The sequence below is a fragment of the Lutra lutra genome, chromosome 3, assembly GCF_902655055.1.
Source record: "Lutra lutra chromosome 3, mLutLut1.2, whole genome shotgun sequence".
Classification (NCBI taxonomy): Eukaryota; Metazoa; Chordata; class Mammalia; order Carnivora; family Mustelidae; genus Lutra; species Lutra lutra.
Window position 1 is genome coordinate 125714880 of NC_062280.1, and position 18185 is coordinate 125733064.

At 43.1% G+C, this 18185-nt stretch overlaps 1 protein-coding gene across 5 annotated transcripts in view; it reads right to left on the reverse strand.

Moving 5' to 3' along the window:
* FLT1 (fms related receptor tyrosine kinase 1) overlaps positions 1-18185 on the reverse strand; it is a 177591-nt gene that overhangs the window by 112340 nt on the left and 47066 nt on the right. For all 5 annotated transcript variants that reach the window (XM_047723031.1, XM_047723034.1, XM_047723033.1 and 2 more), the window contains exons 4-10: positions 13018-13142; positions 9339-9501; positions 9085-9221; positions 6229-6403; positions 4917-5034; positions 2621-2790; positions 2045-2204 (exon numbers count right to left, since the gene is read on the reverse strand). In XM_047723031.1, the coding sequence (XP_047578987.1) occupies positions 2045-2204; positions 2621-2790; positions 4917-5034; positions 6229-6403; positions 9085-9221; positions 9339-9501; positions 13018-13142 (1048 nt within the window). The remainder of the gene's footprint in view (positions 1-2044; positions 2205-2620; positions 2791-4916; positions 5035-6228; positions 6404-9084; positions 9222-9338; positions 9502-13017; positions 13143-18185) is intronic.

Below are 18185 nucleotides of genomic sequence, written 5' to 3' on the forward strand. Positions count from 1 at the left end.
TCTCCAAAGTTTTACTTACAATGACTTCATTCCCCAAACCATATTTTACTAGCATTATTCAAACCCAACTTTATAACATTATATTCCCTCACATTGTTATTTTCTAATAGAGTTCCTAGCTTTTCCCTAAATAGAACTGAAATTTTATTTTTATTTTTTAAAAAAATTTTAAGTAGGTTCCATGCCCAGCATGGAGCCCAATGAGGGGCTCAAACTCAAGACACTGAGATCAAGACCTGAGCTAAAATCAAGTGTTGGATACTTAACCGACTGAGCCACCCAGGTGCCCCTGGAATTGAAATTTTAGATTTGCTATTGTCAAAACAAAAGTTAAAAATATCTATAAAAGGCTGGGGCGCCTGGGTGGCTCAGTGGGTTAGGCCGCTGCCTTCGGCTCAGGTCGTGATCTCAGGGTCCTGAGATCGAGTCCCGCATCGGGCTCTCTGCTCAGCAGGGAGCCTGCTCCCTCCTCTCTCTCCGCCTGCCTCTCTCTCTACTTGTGATCTCTCTCTGTCAAATAAATAATAAAAAAAAATAAATAAATCTTTAAAAAAAAATCTATAAAAGGCTATATTATTCCCTGAAAATTCAACTTTATACTTTTCTCCAAATAGCTTAAATTATTTAGTTATTTTTCACTTACTTGCATGTTAGGTTAGCACAAATATCCAGGTCTTAAGGAAATGGAGACCCAAATATGGATGTCTACCCCGAAGTTAGCAACCCGAAGTTAGCAAAGTCACACAAAATCTCAGTAGATCTCACTTTCCTTTGGGGTAAGCATCCACAGGATAAAGAAGATTTTCAAGCTTTACAATTTCTCCATATTTCTATTCTTAGAAAATGACATTCCCATGAGAAATTGGGACAAGTGTGGAAAAAGCGACTTCTCAGGAACCCCAGGACTCACCAGCAGCTTTCACTATCAGAATGAATGACCTTAAGCAAAAGATTACGACACAAGATGAAGAGTTGAAATGGCAGGAACAATCCAGAAACCGAAACAGACATTTCTGTTTAAGCCAGAGTTGTGTCTTACTTATTCTCAAGCTAATTTTGTTTTTGTTTTTGTTTTAATTAGCAAATTTCCCCAACAGTCTACAAGTGGAGTTAAAAGCAACAAGGCAATTAATAGGGCAGAATGATTGTTCTTGGGCAGTCTCAACAGTATCTGATTGTTGCACTTATCGATTCTATTCCTGTCCTTCGAATTAGCTCTCACGAACTGTCCTTAGTTAGCATCATTCCTCTAGACTAAACAAAAATGGGAAAAGAGCAAACAGGACTCAGTCATCAACAGGATGCAAGGAAATGCTGCACAATGACCAGAAGGTAGGGACGCGGCCACTCAGCAAATACACGGTAAGCCTCTACTACTGTGTGTACCAGCCCCTGAAGATACAGTGGTGCTCTCAGTCAGCTCAGGGCTTAGAGACAAAACACATACATGCAAACCCAGCAAAGTAAGAAGGTGTCAATGAGGTGCGGTTCCTACTGAAGAGGGGGAAAGGAGTCTGAAGGAGGCAGTCAGGAGAGTTCGCAGAGAAGCTAAGCCTGGGAGGATAAGGAAGGACTTCTCAGGAGGCAGCCAATGGGTGGAAGCACATTTCAGATGAACGAAAGAGCATGAGCAAAGCCTATAACAGGAAGTGATCCCCAGGCAGGGAAGATCTTCTATCCTATCCAATGGTCACAAAATGAGAAATGGGAAGGCCATGGCAGCTGAATTAGCCCAAGTCTGGAGGTTCTCCTTTGAAAACAAGACTGGAGTTCCAACCTGAGTTTCAAAAAAGGCTCACAAGGTGACCTTGATTCTGTCCCTGCGCTCCTAAAACTATCAACTAAAGAGAAAAATTATGAAATGGTTAGAAATGAGTAAGGAAGAAGAGTAGATATTGCCTACTTTTTCCCTTGGGAGGGAAAGCCTTTGCCCCAAAGATAACTGCATATCCCATTTGTCAACTTCCATCTATGTCCTTTAAAGAATCTTGAGTCCAAGTATAGCAAGTATTTGAAAGTTAGTCAGGAAACAGATGGTCCTTACCTTGCTTTGGAATGACTATGGTTACAGGGACACCAGTACCATGTGACTGTAGGTTGAGGGATACCATAAATGGTACAAGTCAGGATTTGTCTGCTGCCCAGGAGATAGAGAGTCGGGTCTAGAAAGGATGACACGGCTTTTTCATAGATCTGCGGTTTCACTGGAAGGAAGATGAACAGGACAGAAGTCAAGAGCTGTCCAGTAACTTTCTTCCGGGCTACCACATGAAGGACCGCATTTTCCTGGTGTTGATGTCAGGGAAACGAACACATATCTGTTGTCATTATGGCCATTTCTTTTTTTTTTTAAAGTAGAAGTGTTTTGATAACAGTAAAAAACTGATTCCATGGTATGTACATCATGATTACAATGACAAAAAAATCCTATTGCTTATGGAAGATAATGAGCAGACCTGAAATCGGTATAATGGAGGAGGATGCAGTTTTTAAAACCATTACTTAAAAGTGTGTTTTCTCAAAAAAAAAAAAAAAAAAGTGTGTTCTCTCTGACTTTGTCCTATTGACTTTTGGTTCCCCAATTTTCCTGAACCGGAAGAAAGTACAACAACAAACTTACCATTTACAATTAAAGTGGTGGTAAGGTTTTGGAACACGCCATACTGCTTTATGGCCAGCAAGACCGTGTAATCCCCGGCGTCCTCTGCAGTGACATCTTTGATAATTAATGCGTAGCCATGAACCAGGTAGCGAGGAGATTTCTCAGTCACGGGGAACCCATCTTTTAACCTGTGGTGAAGAGTGTGATTGGGAAATCATTCCACACAGCCTCTCAGAGATCATTCTAACACTGTCATTTACGTTTGTGAGCTCAAGTTGAGACTCTCCAAGCCTTTAGTCCTCCACATTCATTTTACAAATGTAGACACCAACTTTTCAGTAAATCCAGGTGTGGTTTTTAAGCGGAGAAATGCTTCACATTTATTGGCAAGGTCGAAGAAGTACGGTGAAGGGAGAAAGAAAAGCAAGGGTTTTAAGGTACCCATGTGACTTAAGAATTCACCCAGCAGCACTAGCTGATCCCATCGAGATGTTTTTCAGTTTTGTGTGAGGCCTCATCGGCAATACAAGGGCCATTGTAAGTCAGATCAACTAGATCACTTCTCCAGATAAAAATAAAAATAGACTTTCCTATTGTGGTCTCATGTGGAGTTCTTATTAGTTGTATAAATGGTCACACCAGTTGTCCCTTTCATAAGCTAGAGTAAAATCAAGATTATCAAGATTTTTCCCCTGAGGAAGAACAGTTAAGGCACAAAACTCACAAACAAAAGGTACAAAACTTAAAAAAAAAATTCTTTTTAACTTTAAATATAGAATCAATGCCTAGATATCACGCAGTTGCATACAGAACTGAGAGCCAGGAGGCTGAATGCTTGTCCCAGCTCTGCCACTCTGCGCTTGTCTGTGCGAGCCTCAGTTTCTCCAAATTTTCTAGAGCTTCTCAAAGATTTAATGCTACAAGTCTAAGTTCACTAAATTGCACAGTTCTTTTTTAATCTGTTAGGAGTTTACTGTATTCAGTAGGAAGTTTTAACATTGGAAATGGTATTAGTTCATATCCACAAACATTACCTTGTCCTGTACGCAAATACCCATCACTAATGGGTCTTGGTTCCCAAGCGGTTGAAATGACTATGCTCTATGTTATGACTGCAGATGTCATCTTAATTGACTGTATTTCTCATGAACAAGTCAGTGTTTTCAAAGATGGATGGACTTATTGTGTATGTGTTTTAGGTCCTAGCTGCTTAGTTACTAAAGAAATTAGCACTCTTTAATAGATGGGGATACTCTCAGACCCTTTTGAAGGAGGGAATGTATAGCCTGGACTGATTAAATTCCAATGAAGGAATTAATGTACACTCACAGGAGAAATTTACAATTGGACTTTTTATACATTATAAAACAACAAAAAAGACCTCTCTTCTACCATGACGCCACAAAGGGGCGCAGCATGAAGTTTAATTTTCTCTTTAACTCCCTGTTAACTATTTGAGGAAACTGAAAACAAACACTGCAATCGTGTGATATTGTAAGCAAAATGAGGGCTGGTGGAGGTGATTCTACAATGGTACCATTTCCATATTGTGCAGGTTGTTTTCCTAATGGGTTTTGTACTGTACTCTTTGTTTAAAATGTAATGGTTTGAGCCAAAGATATTAGCATTTAAAAATGATTTAACAAAATGACTGCAGATTATAAACAGATTACATTGTTTTACATCAGGTGTTGTACTAACACAAAAAGAACCTGCTTCGGGAGGTTCTGAATATGCAAACTTTGAGCCAAAAAAAAAAAAAAACCTTAATTAGTTCAAGTAGGTCCTTTCCTCCACCCCTACAACTGAATAAGTCTTGTCTCTCTTAATGTTTGTTTAATTTTACAAGACTGGAACTTTCATCCCAGCTGTATATAAAAGAATTATTTTCAGATAATAAAAGAATTATTATCCTCATTACAAGGGCCCACTTCTTCAGGGTTAATAGAGCATGTTAGATATTCAAGACGCTTCCTACTCATTGCCCAACATACTCCATTCAAAGGATGTTGACATCATGGGGAGGTTTAGAGATGCAGAAATTTAGTCACTGCATGTGAAGGGCTGAACTGAAGGGAGCACTCAAAAACACCTCGGTCTCCCACTCCATCCTGGGACATCCCTCCCCTTCCCCTCCAGCCCCGCCTACCTGCTTCCGCTCCCAGCCCCAGAAATCAACTCAGTTCTTGGCTTTCCACTGGGGTCTGGGGACACTTCTCTTGATATTTTCTCAGGAATTCCCATCATTGGGCTCCTGCATCTTCCTACTCACAAAGCATATCTCAAACTGATAGGAAAATAATTACGGTCCTACCATAGAACCTCTGGTGAGGGAAATGCCTTCACTTTCACAGAGAGCCTGTAGGACCGCTTGCCGGCTATGGTCTCCAGCACGTGCTGTTTTCGATGTTTCACCGTGATGAATGCTTTATCTTGGAGAGGAAAGGCGATGAAGAGATTAGGAAAGGCCCTGTTTATCTTAACAGAGCAACACCAGCCCAAACCCCTGCCTCCTAGGAGGGTGGAAGCAGTGACCAAACAGAGCAGAATTCCAATCAAGACCATCAGGGAGCCCAGGGCACCTGGGTGGCTCAGTGGGTTAAAGCCTCTACCTTCGGCTCAGGTCATGGTCTTGGGGTCCCGGGATCGAGCCCCGCATCGAGCTCTATGCTCAGCGGGGAGCCTGCTTCCCCCTCTCTCTCTGCCTGCCTCTCTGCCTACTTGTCATCTCTCTGTCAAAAAAAATAAATAAATTAAAAAAAAAAAGACTATCAAGGAGCCCAAATACTGATCCCTAACTAAAATAATCCAGAAGCACACTAACTAGTGAGGTATGTTCAAGTGAGAGGGTTGCGAGGAGAACAGAAAAACAGAGGCAGAGCCACAGAGAATGGAACATCTCAAATATCCATATGGCAATCACAGAAAAGTAGAGAGACTTCTGAAAATCTACCATGCCCAAGATGAGTATGATGGAAGAAAGTTCCTTTAGGTGCCATAAAACAAATGATCTGATTTAAAAAAAAAAAAAACAAAAAAACCCAAAAAACCCTACGGGAGAAAATCAAAAGAACATCTCAGGCCACTGCCAGGACAGTTCAAAAGTTTCTGCTTCTTGCCTTTTTTTTTTTTTTTCCCCGATAGTGGAGATAAATAAGGTTTTTAAGGATTCTAAAGATGTTTAAATATCTTCTTTATAGAATTTGCCTATTGGCATTAAGCAACAATATCAGGATTTCATCAGAGTAATACCGGGAATAAAATCACATCAGTTCTAAATAACTTATCCCACCACATTTTTCTCTAACTCACAGCAGTACCTGAGAAATAAAGGTCAATCTGTCATATTTTTCTGTATTGTTTATATGGAATGCTAAGAAAAGAGTTTAATATAGGTTATAATATGATCTAACTGAATTACTCACCACAATAAACTGGCAAGGAGAAGATTCTCTAATTCAAAAGTATTAAACAACACTTAATGTGCTTTGCTTTTTGGCAGCAGGAAGAGGGGAACCAAGTAGTATCATTCATGATAGAGTACCTCTTGGCCAAAAGAAAATATACTTTTTTATAGAACCCGCCCCAAATCCACGATGATAGAAAGCAGAGCAGGAATGGCTTACCATATATATGCACTGACGTGTTCACAGATTTGAACGACGGGCCACTCTTCACATTGCAAGTATAAAGTCCTTTGTCTCTGTTCTGTACTTTGTCAATAGTAAGAACGCTGTAGAACACAATGGCAACGGAGGTGCGCTGGCCAATTCGTTGCCTTATAGACGCTCTCTTCTTTGTCTAGAAAGAAAATGTATAGCAAAGGTGGACGTAGTAACTGTTCACGCTCAAGGTGAGAGCATTTCTCAGATCATCACTGAGATGATCAACATTTTATGCTGGGAAACAAACCCACCTAACACCAAGATGTTTAGAAACTCAAACTGTGTCTTGATGCATTTCCAATATTTGCCATAGGAGCATTCATTTAGCACGTCGTCTTCTCCAGATGGACTTCCACGTACATTAACCCAGCAGTTTCTCACTGGGGAGATAGGCAGCATCACTGCCCTTCTAGACATGAAGAGGCTGAAGCCTCAGAGGTCACCATGGGCAGGAAACCCAGGTCTCTGGAGGATATAAATCTAGTGCCTTCCCTCCAGCTCACACCTCTCTAAACAGCAACCAGCTCTCTGGGCAGAGATGTGGCTAACTTAGGCAGTAAGTATCTTTGGTGCCTGACTCCATGACACTGTTTCTCTAAGTGTAAGTCTTCTTTTGCTCCCTTACTAGAAATGAAGGAAAAAATTAGGAGTCCTGACTCCACACGCTGAGGTGTAATAATCCTGCTCCCATCATTTCACTATTTTGAGCAAGGCTTACCAATTTCTGCTAAATCACACAGAATGGATCTGAGGCCATGCAAAGCCATCTACAAGCTTAGGCAACATCTGATGGTGGTGGTGGTGGTGGGCCATGGTCCTGTGTTTGCCCCACGGCACACCAGGAGCAGGCCCCAAGGCTCAGCAGCGTAAACTGGTCACAATGCCTCCTTCCTGGTTTTGGGATTACGTTGCCTTTTCCTTCCATTGTTCCTTCTCCCTCTCTTGCTCTCTCTCTTTTTTTAGCGTTACATTTTATAACACATAATATGTTATATCTCCCTCTCCATCCTTGCCATGTGAGGAGGCATGGGGTTAAAAAAAAAACAAAAAACCAACTGTGAAAGCAGTACAGAACTGGTCTTTGGGTCTTGAACTTAGCTGTCTTCTGTGCCATGTTTAGGAAACTTCTACCCACCTGTCCTTATATTGCCCTGCTGGAACAGACACATGGGGAGGCCATTTTCTTCCTTCTTGGCAGTAACCAGAAAGAAGATGCCAACCACCACCATCAAAAATCAAAGAAGCGGGGGCGCCTGGGTGGCTCAGTGGGTTAAGCCGCTGCCTTCGGCTCAGGTCATGATCCCAGGTCCTGGGTTCGAGCCCCACATCGGGCTTTCTGTTCAGCGGGGAGCCTGCTTCCTCCTCTCTCTCTGCCTGCCTCTCTGCCTACTTGTGATTTCTCTCTGTCAAATATATAAATAAAATCTTAAAAAAAAAAAAAAAATCAAAGAAGCGGTCCCTTAAATGCCAGCCTGAGGGATTTTCAGCCACTCTCTGTAGGTATTACTTCTATCTTCTCTGTTAGAGAACTCCTTCCTTCCCAAATTTGAGTAACATTGGTATTGTTTCTGCCTTTGGAAAACAGCTGATCCTGGGTTTCAGACAACTGTTTTGTCTGGCTCTGTAGCCACCAGCCACACGTGGCTGTTAAAATAAGAAATGCAGTTCCTTAGTCACAGGAACCACACTCCAGGCCCTCTTAGCCACCTGTGGCTAGTGGTGACTGTAAAAGTCAGACAAGATATTTCAGTCATACAGAGTTCTACTGGATGGCGCCATTTTCCAAGGTTTAACTGGCGGTCGGCCACCAACAGGATAAGAGTTTGTTCCCTCTTGTTGTTTACTGAAGAATAGCTGACTTCTATCAAAACCCAGAAACGACTGCCACAAGTCACAGCATTTTTATTTAAATGAAACACTATCACTTTCTAGAAAATACGATGGACGAGTCCTTCAGGCCATGCGTTCCATTTTTTTGTTGCCAAGTTATTTTATTTCCATGGCAAGAGATGTTTGATGAGAAACAACAGTAGCTTGGGGCTGACGTGTTAATCTTTGGCATATAATTTAATCATCAGTTAATTCTGTGATTGGGCAATCTGAATGACAGGGCACACGACAGGGCTTGGGATCCGCCCCCTCCATTATGCCGGCACACAGCCAATGGGGCCACAGTGACAGTTAAAGTTTCTTAACAGCTGATCTTCAATTCCCCATCTACACGTTTGCAAACCAGGACTGTTTGTTTGCGGGGACGTTTGGTCTGAATAAAGAGCCCCAACTTGGTCTCCATTCTTCTCATTTTTCTGAAGGACAGCACTGCTCCTTTTTCACTGAACAAAGGGAATACTGGCCGACTGGCTTGAAATATCTTTTCCAAACATGCTCCAATCAGGTGCCTCGCTGTCTGCTGGTATCTAAAATTAACACGCTGACAAAAACTTTTTGTTGTGGTTCTTACCGCAGATAGGCCCTGCCTGGCACTGAGTGATAAATTTCCCTCTCATCTCTAAATCCCAGAGAACAGTTTCCAAGGATGAAACAATCCCCTTTTCCACCCAGAGTCATGCAATAGAAATACCAGGCTATATACTTCAAAACAAAACCTCCAGACATCAAAAGACCGTATCTGTGCACACACACTCATGGAACATCAGACGAGCCAAGCCCCCAAACCACACCCACAGCTTCCTTGTTCGCTCAAACTGCCACAGGAGTCAGAAGATGCTGATTTTGTCCCACCTCCAAAACCCAGTGGCAAGCCCCTTGCCAGAAAGAAATACTGCCTTCCAGAAGCCAGAGGAAAATGCCACTCACTTCACCAGGATAACTCCAAGTCATCTGAACCCTTGTGTTCAAAGCAGTGGTAGCGGTGCAGTTGAGGGTAAGAGTGTGACCTCGAAGTAACTTGACTGGGCTTGGCGTGCTTATCTGGACATCTTGGATGGTATTGGCTGCAAGCATAAGAAATGAGATTCTTTTTTTTTTTTTCCCCCCAAATCAAGGTCTCATTATGCAAGGAAGCCCTGAAGCGTTTTGGCCTGCCCTCATGCCTTTGGAACCCCACTTACTTTGTCGATAGGTGAGATAGTTGCTCTTGTACAAATGTCCGTTGACTGTCGTTTCACAGGTCAGAAGGCCGATCTCTCTGTATGTTGCATTTGCTATTATAAAACCCTTCCTACTGTCCCAGCTTATTCGTTTTCCATCCGGGATCAGGGTGTCAAGGGGAAACTGAAAAGGAAGAAGAAAAAAAAGATGCTTTAAGAAAACCGTAGGAGCGCTGTGACAATAGTGTTTCACTCGTAGTCTGTGAAATCCCAGTTTTCATCGAAAATGAAAACGGTAGAGGTAAAAACTCCAGTTTGGCTCTTTAGTTTGCTTTGCGTGGAGCAAGATATACATGATGAGGATAAATTATAGTAATTCATTATCAGCCTCAGCACCCCCCGGGGTGGACCTAGCTGTCATGTCAGACTTGGAGCGGGGGCCCCTATCACTTGGCCTCTGGGAATCACCCTTGTCACGGACTGGCCTGAGAAACCAATTAGGAACTTTTCCACTGGGTCCGCCAGGTCACCTTCCCGAGCTTCGTCATCTGGAGCTTTTAACAAGCCATCACTTGTCCTCCCATTTTGCATGATTTAGTAAAGAGGTGGCTGTCTTCAGAGGACGGTAAGTAATTCCCAGTCCTTTGAGATACATAGCTTTCACTTGGCGCTCGCTGGCGTTATCATTCTGGGAAGGCTGAGGGCCTCGAGTCTGCCTCTGGGAGGGAAACTCCAGGGAGACGGACAGTGAAGACAGCTGCAAACAGATGTGGAGCCCAGAGATGCTGTCATGAGTGAGGCGTTCTCAGATTCTTAGAAGTATTCCCAAATACCATGAGTCCAGACAGAAGAAAGGAATCCATGATTTGCTTTTCCCTTATGCCTTCTGCTGGACGCCAAGAACTTTATTTTTGAAGACTACCGTATAAACAGTCCGCCTGGGGATGAGACTTTATAAAGGGCTATTGCTCCACTGAGTGGCCCAGCCAAATTCCCCTGATGCCAGATTCCCGGCCCAATTTCAGAGGCATCTCTGACTACCACTGTGACTTATCCCCCTGCTGGAAAAGGGTGAGGGTGGAGAATCAGATTACCTTTCAGCCCTGTCTCCTCTTCTTTTAAAAAGTGCACCTGGAATCGCTTATCGGTTTATCACTTATTTATACTGCTTGTTGAAGGACCTAATCTGGCTGGGATTTGCAACTCCATGGCAGAAATTCCTCTGGGAGGCGACCCCCAGCGCCCTCTCCCAGGGAGCATGTCTGTGTGGGTCTGTGTTACCAGAAAGTCCCACAGCTTTGAAATGAGCTGCACCCTGTTTACGAAGAACTTGCAAGCAAGTGAAGGAGGCATTTCATGTTCTAGTAAATCATGATTCTATCTGCAGGCTCAGGACGGCTCTATCTCCAGTGGGAGAAAAAGAACTTTTCTCTAACCTGATACCAATTATTAAGGGAAAAGCTCAGACAAGTTTCAGTCAGGGATTGAGATCTATGATGCTTTGAACATAGGCGACCCCAAGCCTGGGCCGAATCTAAAAGAAAGGTTTGCTGATGGACTTCCTCAGCACAATTCAGAAATATACTGAAGTTTCCTTTAAAGTTTCAGAGGAAGTTTCACTTACTGATCTGCCCTTACCGCCACCAGCAGTATTCTACTGACAAAGAAACTTTGTTCTGAGCTGAATTAGCAAAAGGCCATGTAGCACATCAGCTATGGCAGTGCCTATGAGTATCACAGAGAGGCAGGGGAGAAACAGCCTTGAAAGAAAGGACTGGACAGGGAGGCTGCCTCCAGCTGACCACGGCTCCTACGGCAGGGGTAGGTGAGAGGGAGAGAAGGAAGGGACAGCAGGTTAAAAGGGACAAGAGGAGAGGTAGAAGGGAAAGATCTTATAACTAGAATAGTTTCAGTATGTATGTGGCAAACCCAAATCCCTATGAGAACAGCATGCTTTTCTCTCTCTCTCTCTCTCTTCCACTCTCTCAAGTGTATTACAGATCTTAGGTAGAAAAACAGAGAAAATAAGCTCCCCCCCCCTCAGATTTTTACATGGGGGAATTTGGGACTGTTTCTTACCACAGAAAAAATGATCTGCACTAGAGCAAAAAGGAAAGGGGCTTGCCCAAAACAGAGACGTTCCACAGCCCCATGGCATGTTCCATATTAATCACACAGTGATTATTACCTCAGATGAAGAGGAGTGGATACCACGCTTGGTAGTAAATATCACTTGATAATAAATCAAATATTGGGTATTAAATTGTTAGGTAAATAATAATAGTTAACCCTTGATAGGGCTCAGCTTATACAAAGAACTAGGGGCTTTTTTGTATCTCCTCAGTTACTTCCTAACACCCGTGTGAGGTGGGTGTGACTGTAGCCATTCCCATCTCTCCAATGAGGAAACTGAGGTGGAGGGAGTTTAGATAACTTGCCAGTTGGTCCAGCAGGTTAAGTGGTTGGGTGACCAGAGTCCACGCAGCATGGCACAAGGCTCTGTTCTTAACCGCTCCGGTCTCTCTCCAGTGCAAACTAAACCGTTAGCAAAGGTGGCAAGAGCACGGAAGTAGTCAAGATACGGATTCCAATGCCCAGGGTGGTGTGGGAGGTCCCCAACTCCCCAATTCCCCCAGGACCTCAGTTTTCCCTTCCACCATTGGTTTTGAATCTTCTGATGCTCTCAGCTCCGAAATACAGTGACTTTATAATTACTGGTGGTGACACATAGATATAATGGAAGCTAAAACCTGTCACTGATGGACTATCCTGAGGGCTTCAATCAAATCAATAATGTAGGAAAGTGAATGCAAGGGAAGGAGACCAGGAGACACCTCCAACATATTGCAGGATTTCAGGCCAACCAGTGATACCGGAAATCACTCCAAGTTTTTCTGACTCCACTACTACGACCACCAAACACTTCCTGAGAACCTAAGTGCAACGGTGGTGCTTCACGCTACCTTGGGACAGCCTAAACTTTTCCTCTTAAACCTCAAAGCTCTCAGGACTCACCACTGTTTTCCATTTGGGGAGTACCTGTCCACCTCTCACCCTAGTCTGTTCCCAAACTCTCAGCATCTATGAATTAGCTGGAATGTCACATTTTAGTTTTTATCTTTATTAGATTCCATCCCAAATCTTTTTTTTTTCTTCACATGCATAATTTACAACATGATATGAAGAAAAAAATGTCATGTGTGGCTTTCTTGCACCCCTCCCCACTTTTTTCCCCTTTCCCTAAGCAGCTAAATTTGGCTGCCCAGCAGGACATAAGCTTGTGTTACTGGGAACTTCACAACTCAAACAAAAGCTGGTGGCTGTAGGCACCTGTCTCACAGTTCTGTCCTTAGCAAAATCTGGAGTAATCCCTCTCTGCCAAGTTACTAATTTGGATAAGCAAAAGAATTGGTTTTTCTCACATCTGCAGACAATTGGATCTGTGGCCTTAGATGAACATATGCACAATTTTCGTTCATTATATTCACACCAATTTATGCCCACATAAACGTGTCATGTTATTTCATGCCTGGGTATGACCTCTAGCACTCATCCTTTATAGTAAAAGGATATTCGAGAAAAGTCCACTGAGCAGCCCAAATGTCTGTAAGAAAATCATTCCAGAGAGATAAAAGGACTTGAAATTCATTGTGCTCACTTGCAGAAAAGATTTTCTGAGAGAAGCATTGCTCGGTTTTACCTTTTTTAAAGTCACAGTGATGTTAGGTGATGTGACCCGGCAGGGGATGACGATCTCCCTTCCTTCAGTCATATATATAATTTCGGGTATTTCACTGTGCATCTCTAAGAAAGGTCTACCTGTATCTGAATGAGAAGAAAATGAAAAATACATATATATATGTGTGTGTGTATATATATATATACATATATATATATATAAATGGTTGTATCAACATCTAGACACCATAGCTAGGTGAGGCAGACGGTCACTGACACATGTCCCCCTTAATATAATCCATAAATTTGCATTCTTATCTCTGAATTTGGCCCTCTTTGTTTTTGCCCAGAAACAGAATGCTTCTGTAAGAAACCAAATTCCTTGGGGCACCTGGGTGGCTCAGTGGGTTAAGCCTCTGCCTTCGGCTCAGGTCATGGTCTCAGGGTCCTGGGATCGAGCCCCATATCGGGCTCTCTGCTCCGCGGGGAGCCTGCTTCCCCCTCTCTCTCTGCCCACCTCTCTGCCTACTTGTGATCTCTGTCAAATAAATAAATAAAATCTTTTTAAAAATTAATTAAAAAAATAAAAAAGAAACCAAATTCCTTATTCAGATCTCGACCTTGGGTCAGATTGCCCCTGATGCCCTAAGATGCAACTGTGATGTAGGTGGGGGTGGGGGGATAGGCTTATGTCACCATTGCAAAAAGCCATAAAAGTGCAAGGAGAAAGAAAGGAGAATATTGTGCATAAACTTCTTCCCACCGCTATGCTAAGTACCTCCGGAAGCAGCCTCCAGAGCCTTTGTAAGGCGTCCAAGGGCCCTGGGTACAATAGTCAGCTGACTTAGGAGCAGATAGAGGTAATGCAGAGGTGTCAATTTGTAGAGAGGATTAGCATTTGAATGACAGAAGCCTGACTTAAAGGTTTTCTAGACCTTTCCTGCAGACTCATAAGGAGTGAGGAGCTCTGAGCTGTTCAGGGCCAGGGGGAGAGTCTGGAGAAGCCGTGTTGAGGACTTTGTTGACTTCCCAGGCCTATTAGATTCCTTTAGTATGTGCAGTGTTATCTACTAACAGCACAGTAAGTCCCAGCGCCTCCAGAGGGGGCTGGAAAAGGCTTACATCATCACCAAGATACCACCCTTCAGAAGGAGGGCATCTGGCCAAGTCTCAGAGGCCACAAGGATTCAAACCACCTGTTCAGCTTCTCTGTGATTCCTCTGGGGACCAGAATCAGCATCAGATCTTTCAGAAACATTCGCAGTCTACCATGCCCTGACGCTCAGGAACCCACTGATATCTCATGATCTCTTCAGGAGTCACTGTGCCACCTTCCACCCTTGGCTTTAGCCTTAAATAGCCAGATGGAAAAAAGTCTGCTGTTAACTCTCTCCATCTGGACCTGAAAGACCCAACAAGACCCCCCAGAGGCTTGCTGGGCTTTAGGAAGCTCAGTCTGGATGCTGAATGGAGACATGGAGCAGCGAGTAGGCAGTGGTTGCCTAGACTTGATGGTGGCTATGATGTTGTTGTGGGGTGAACTGTGTCCCCCGCAAAACCAAAATGCGCAAGTCCTCAACCCCAGTACTTCAGAATGTGACCTCGTTTGGATCAAATGGGATCACTGTCAGTGGAATTAGGAGGGTGGGTCCCTACTCCAGTATGGGTGTCCCAGGGTCAGAGACATGGGGTGGGGGGAGAAGACACATGAATATGCAGGGAGAGACTGAGTGATGGGGTGCGAGGTGGGGGTTGCCAAGGATTGCCAGCACCACCACAGGTAGGAAGAGACATAGAAGGAAAACCCTACAGGTTTCAGAGGGGGCATGACCCCACTGACACCTTGATTTTAACCTCCAATTCTAGAATGTGAGACAATTCCTGTAGATTAAATTAAAAAAAAAAAAAAAAAAGGTGACATTGGTGTAGCCTGCTTAAGACAGACTCATTTGACACACACTAGACACTAGAAAGGCCCTATTATCGCAGCCTAGCTCATATGCCCTAGATTTCTAAATAATTCCTCCTTGTCCTCGGGGAAGCCTTGCTAGGCCAGCCCCTTCCTTATACCCTTTCTCCATCCCCACCTTAGCGGCCCTCCCCAAATTCTCCACATTCTCCAATAATAATATTTCACACATTCTACATTGAACTGGCAGGTTACTTCTCTGGCTGCAAAATGGCTGATGAGTTCCTAGAGGAGAGGAGACAGACTGTACTCATCTCAGTCAGACGTGTGGTAAATGAATGAATGAATGAACCTAACAAAACGGAGGAAGAGCTCTCCAACAACTCTGTCCTCTGACAGATAAGACAGGGGTGTAAATGCGTGAGGTGATATGAGCAGAGCCAGGCCTGGAGGCCAATGTCTCCTGACCTCCTTTCCCCGTACCACCCTCAGGACTGGAGCTCCCCGCCTCCTCCTCACCACACAAAGGCTGTAGCTGGCAACTGCTCTTCAGAGATGAAGGCTGATTTTCACACACACGGTGGGGAGAGGATGTACAGTCTAGTTTTAGAGAAATTATGACAAGAGGACAATCACCCAGGGGCAGGAGGGCTATGACGGCAGGCTTGGGGACAGGGCGGTTACAAGGCTGAGTCAAAGGGAGTCAGCACATGCAGAGCTCACACTTTACAAATTGGGGTGGAATCCTGGCTCTACCCCTTCCTGGTTGTGAGACCTCAGGCAAATCATTTTACTCTCTGTGCTTCATTTGCAAAATCCAGTTCAAGAGCTATGATGAGGGTTACATGAAGGAATAAATGTAAAGTGCTTAGAATGGTACGTGGCAGACAGTTAATACTGGATATGTGCAGGCTGTTACTTATTATTAGGAGAGATCTGAAGTTATGGAGAGTGGGGGTTGGGATATATGAAGATCACAAATTATACCCATGATCTTAACTATAAAAGGCATAAATATATATTCAGATAAGGCATAGGGAAAAAAACAAATACACTAAAATGTTTGAGTAGTGGCTTGTTGTTATTTTCTTATTTACCTTCTTATATGTTTGTCAGATTTTCTAGAATGATCATGTATTATTTTATATTTTGAATACTGAATTTAAGTCTCAAATTATAAAACAGCATCCATTCTTACCTGAGGAAAACTACCAATTCTGCATTTGGTTTACTTTAGTTTTGCCCAATAGAATGACACACGAACACTGCACAGTTAATAGTTACATGTCTATTTGGAGAGTTCAGTGGGTGTAGCAATGTATGCAGAGAGGAAAAGTTAATTATACAGAGACAAAGATTCACTTATCAGCACAAAATTCGTCCCTTAAATAAAGTTGCTGAGCTAGATGTTCAGGCAGAAACTATTGGGATTTGATCATTCCTTTCCTTCCTCCTATGAGTTTATATTTTTGTCTTCTTTGTGAGTCCCAAGGTAAACACAAACACCAGGAAATGGTTTAATTCATATAACTAAACTGTAAATCCTTCACATTTAATTTACTGTCTCCTTAAGCAACTATTTGCAATAAAGGACACTGGCATAAAAAGTTTGTGCGGGAAATAGTAAACATCAGTGTAGTCATTTCTAGGCGAATGAATGCCCACCCCAAATGAAAACAGAAGAGGTGAGCTCGATGTGTCTTTGAATGTCTCCTTCCCCTTTGCCACTTTGGAGCCTCCCAACACTTGAATTTTACTACAACTATTGGCTTTTATAAGCCAATACCAATATCAACCCTGGGCCCCCTGCAATTCTGTTCAGCAATGCAATGAATTGTGCCCATCGCAACCTAATTCAAGATACCTCATTTGTATAAAGTCAGCAGTCGCATTAAAATCCCCCATGTTTGCCAATGAGCTTATGACTGTGGACACACACACACACGGACACACACACAAACACACACACACACACTATGCTCTGGGCTTAATAATAGTATACTTCCTCTGCAATTTGCTTCAAGGAAGGGCTAAGAATGAACTTGCCTGACATATTATAATACAAACATTTTTTGTTTTGTAGGACCATAGATACAGAAGAGGTCACAGTTCCATTAATATCACCAGTAAAACCACTTACTACTCCCATAGGACATATTTGTCTTTGTCACAAAATTAAAAATGACTTCTGAACCCAGCCAGCACTGCAGAGTGGTTTCCTGAGACCAAACTGGCTGGTCATTGAGCAAGGAAGAGCTGCTCCAAAGATTGTCGGCGTGCTGGCGGTGCAGACACACTGTCACCAGGGACTTGGGCCAACACACAGCTAGGCAGAGGTCACGCCACCCTCCCCTCTCTGAACTCCTAGAGCTCAAAGCAGGGACAGGAAACTGGCACCGAATGTGAGGTGTGCTCCTCCAGTGGCAGTGTCAGGACTATACTCCTCCAGGACAGCAAGTGGGCTCAGACACAGTGGATGATCAAACAGGGGGCTCTTGCTGAGTGGTTTACACCTGTTTTTTTAAATGTGTTTTTTTCCTTTTGAAATCTGTACTCACTCTGGCACAGTAAGGCCCAGAGACACAGAGGTCCCGGTATGCTGTCCTCATTCCATGCCATTTCCCAAGAGCATCACTTGGGGGTTCTTCCACTGCTTTCGGGGCAAGTGAATGACCCAAAGAATTCAGGGGAGCTATTCTGACTTAAGGAGTTCAAGAGTAAACATCTTATTTCCTAATATCTTCGTATTCCTCTGATTTTGATAAAATTTTTCCTGATTTCTCTTTCCTTTAATTTTAGTTCCTTACCTCTAAGTTCTGGTCATGAGGCCTCCTTGTTGTTTTAGAGGAGGATGTGATTTTAATTTGTTGAGGATAACATGAAGAGGATGAACCAATCCCATGAAAGGGTTCTATCTAGACACAAGAGTTTTCACATCACGCAGGTCTTTGTGTGGGGGACTCTACTTCATGCTCAGGGAGAGCTGGTTGACTGGTAAAATATTTCATTTGAAAGATGAAGGGGAAAAAAAGGAAAAGAGGTGATTTCTTCACTCATTTCCAGTGCCCATCAAAGCCTATGAAAATTCAAACCAGAGCTTTGCAGCATAAGAAAGCTGAAGTAGCTATACTAATATTCGATAAAATAGACTTTAAAACAAGACATGTTACTAGAGATAAAGAGGGACATGTCATAATAAGAACAGGGTTGATCCATCAGGAAAATATAATAATTATAAACATTTGCAACTAAGAGCAGAGTAGCAAAATACACATGGCAAA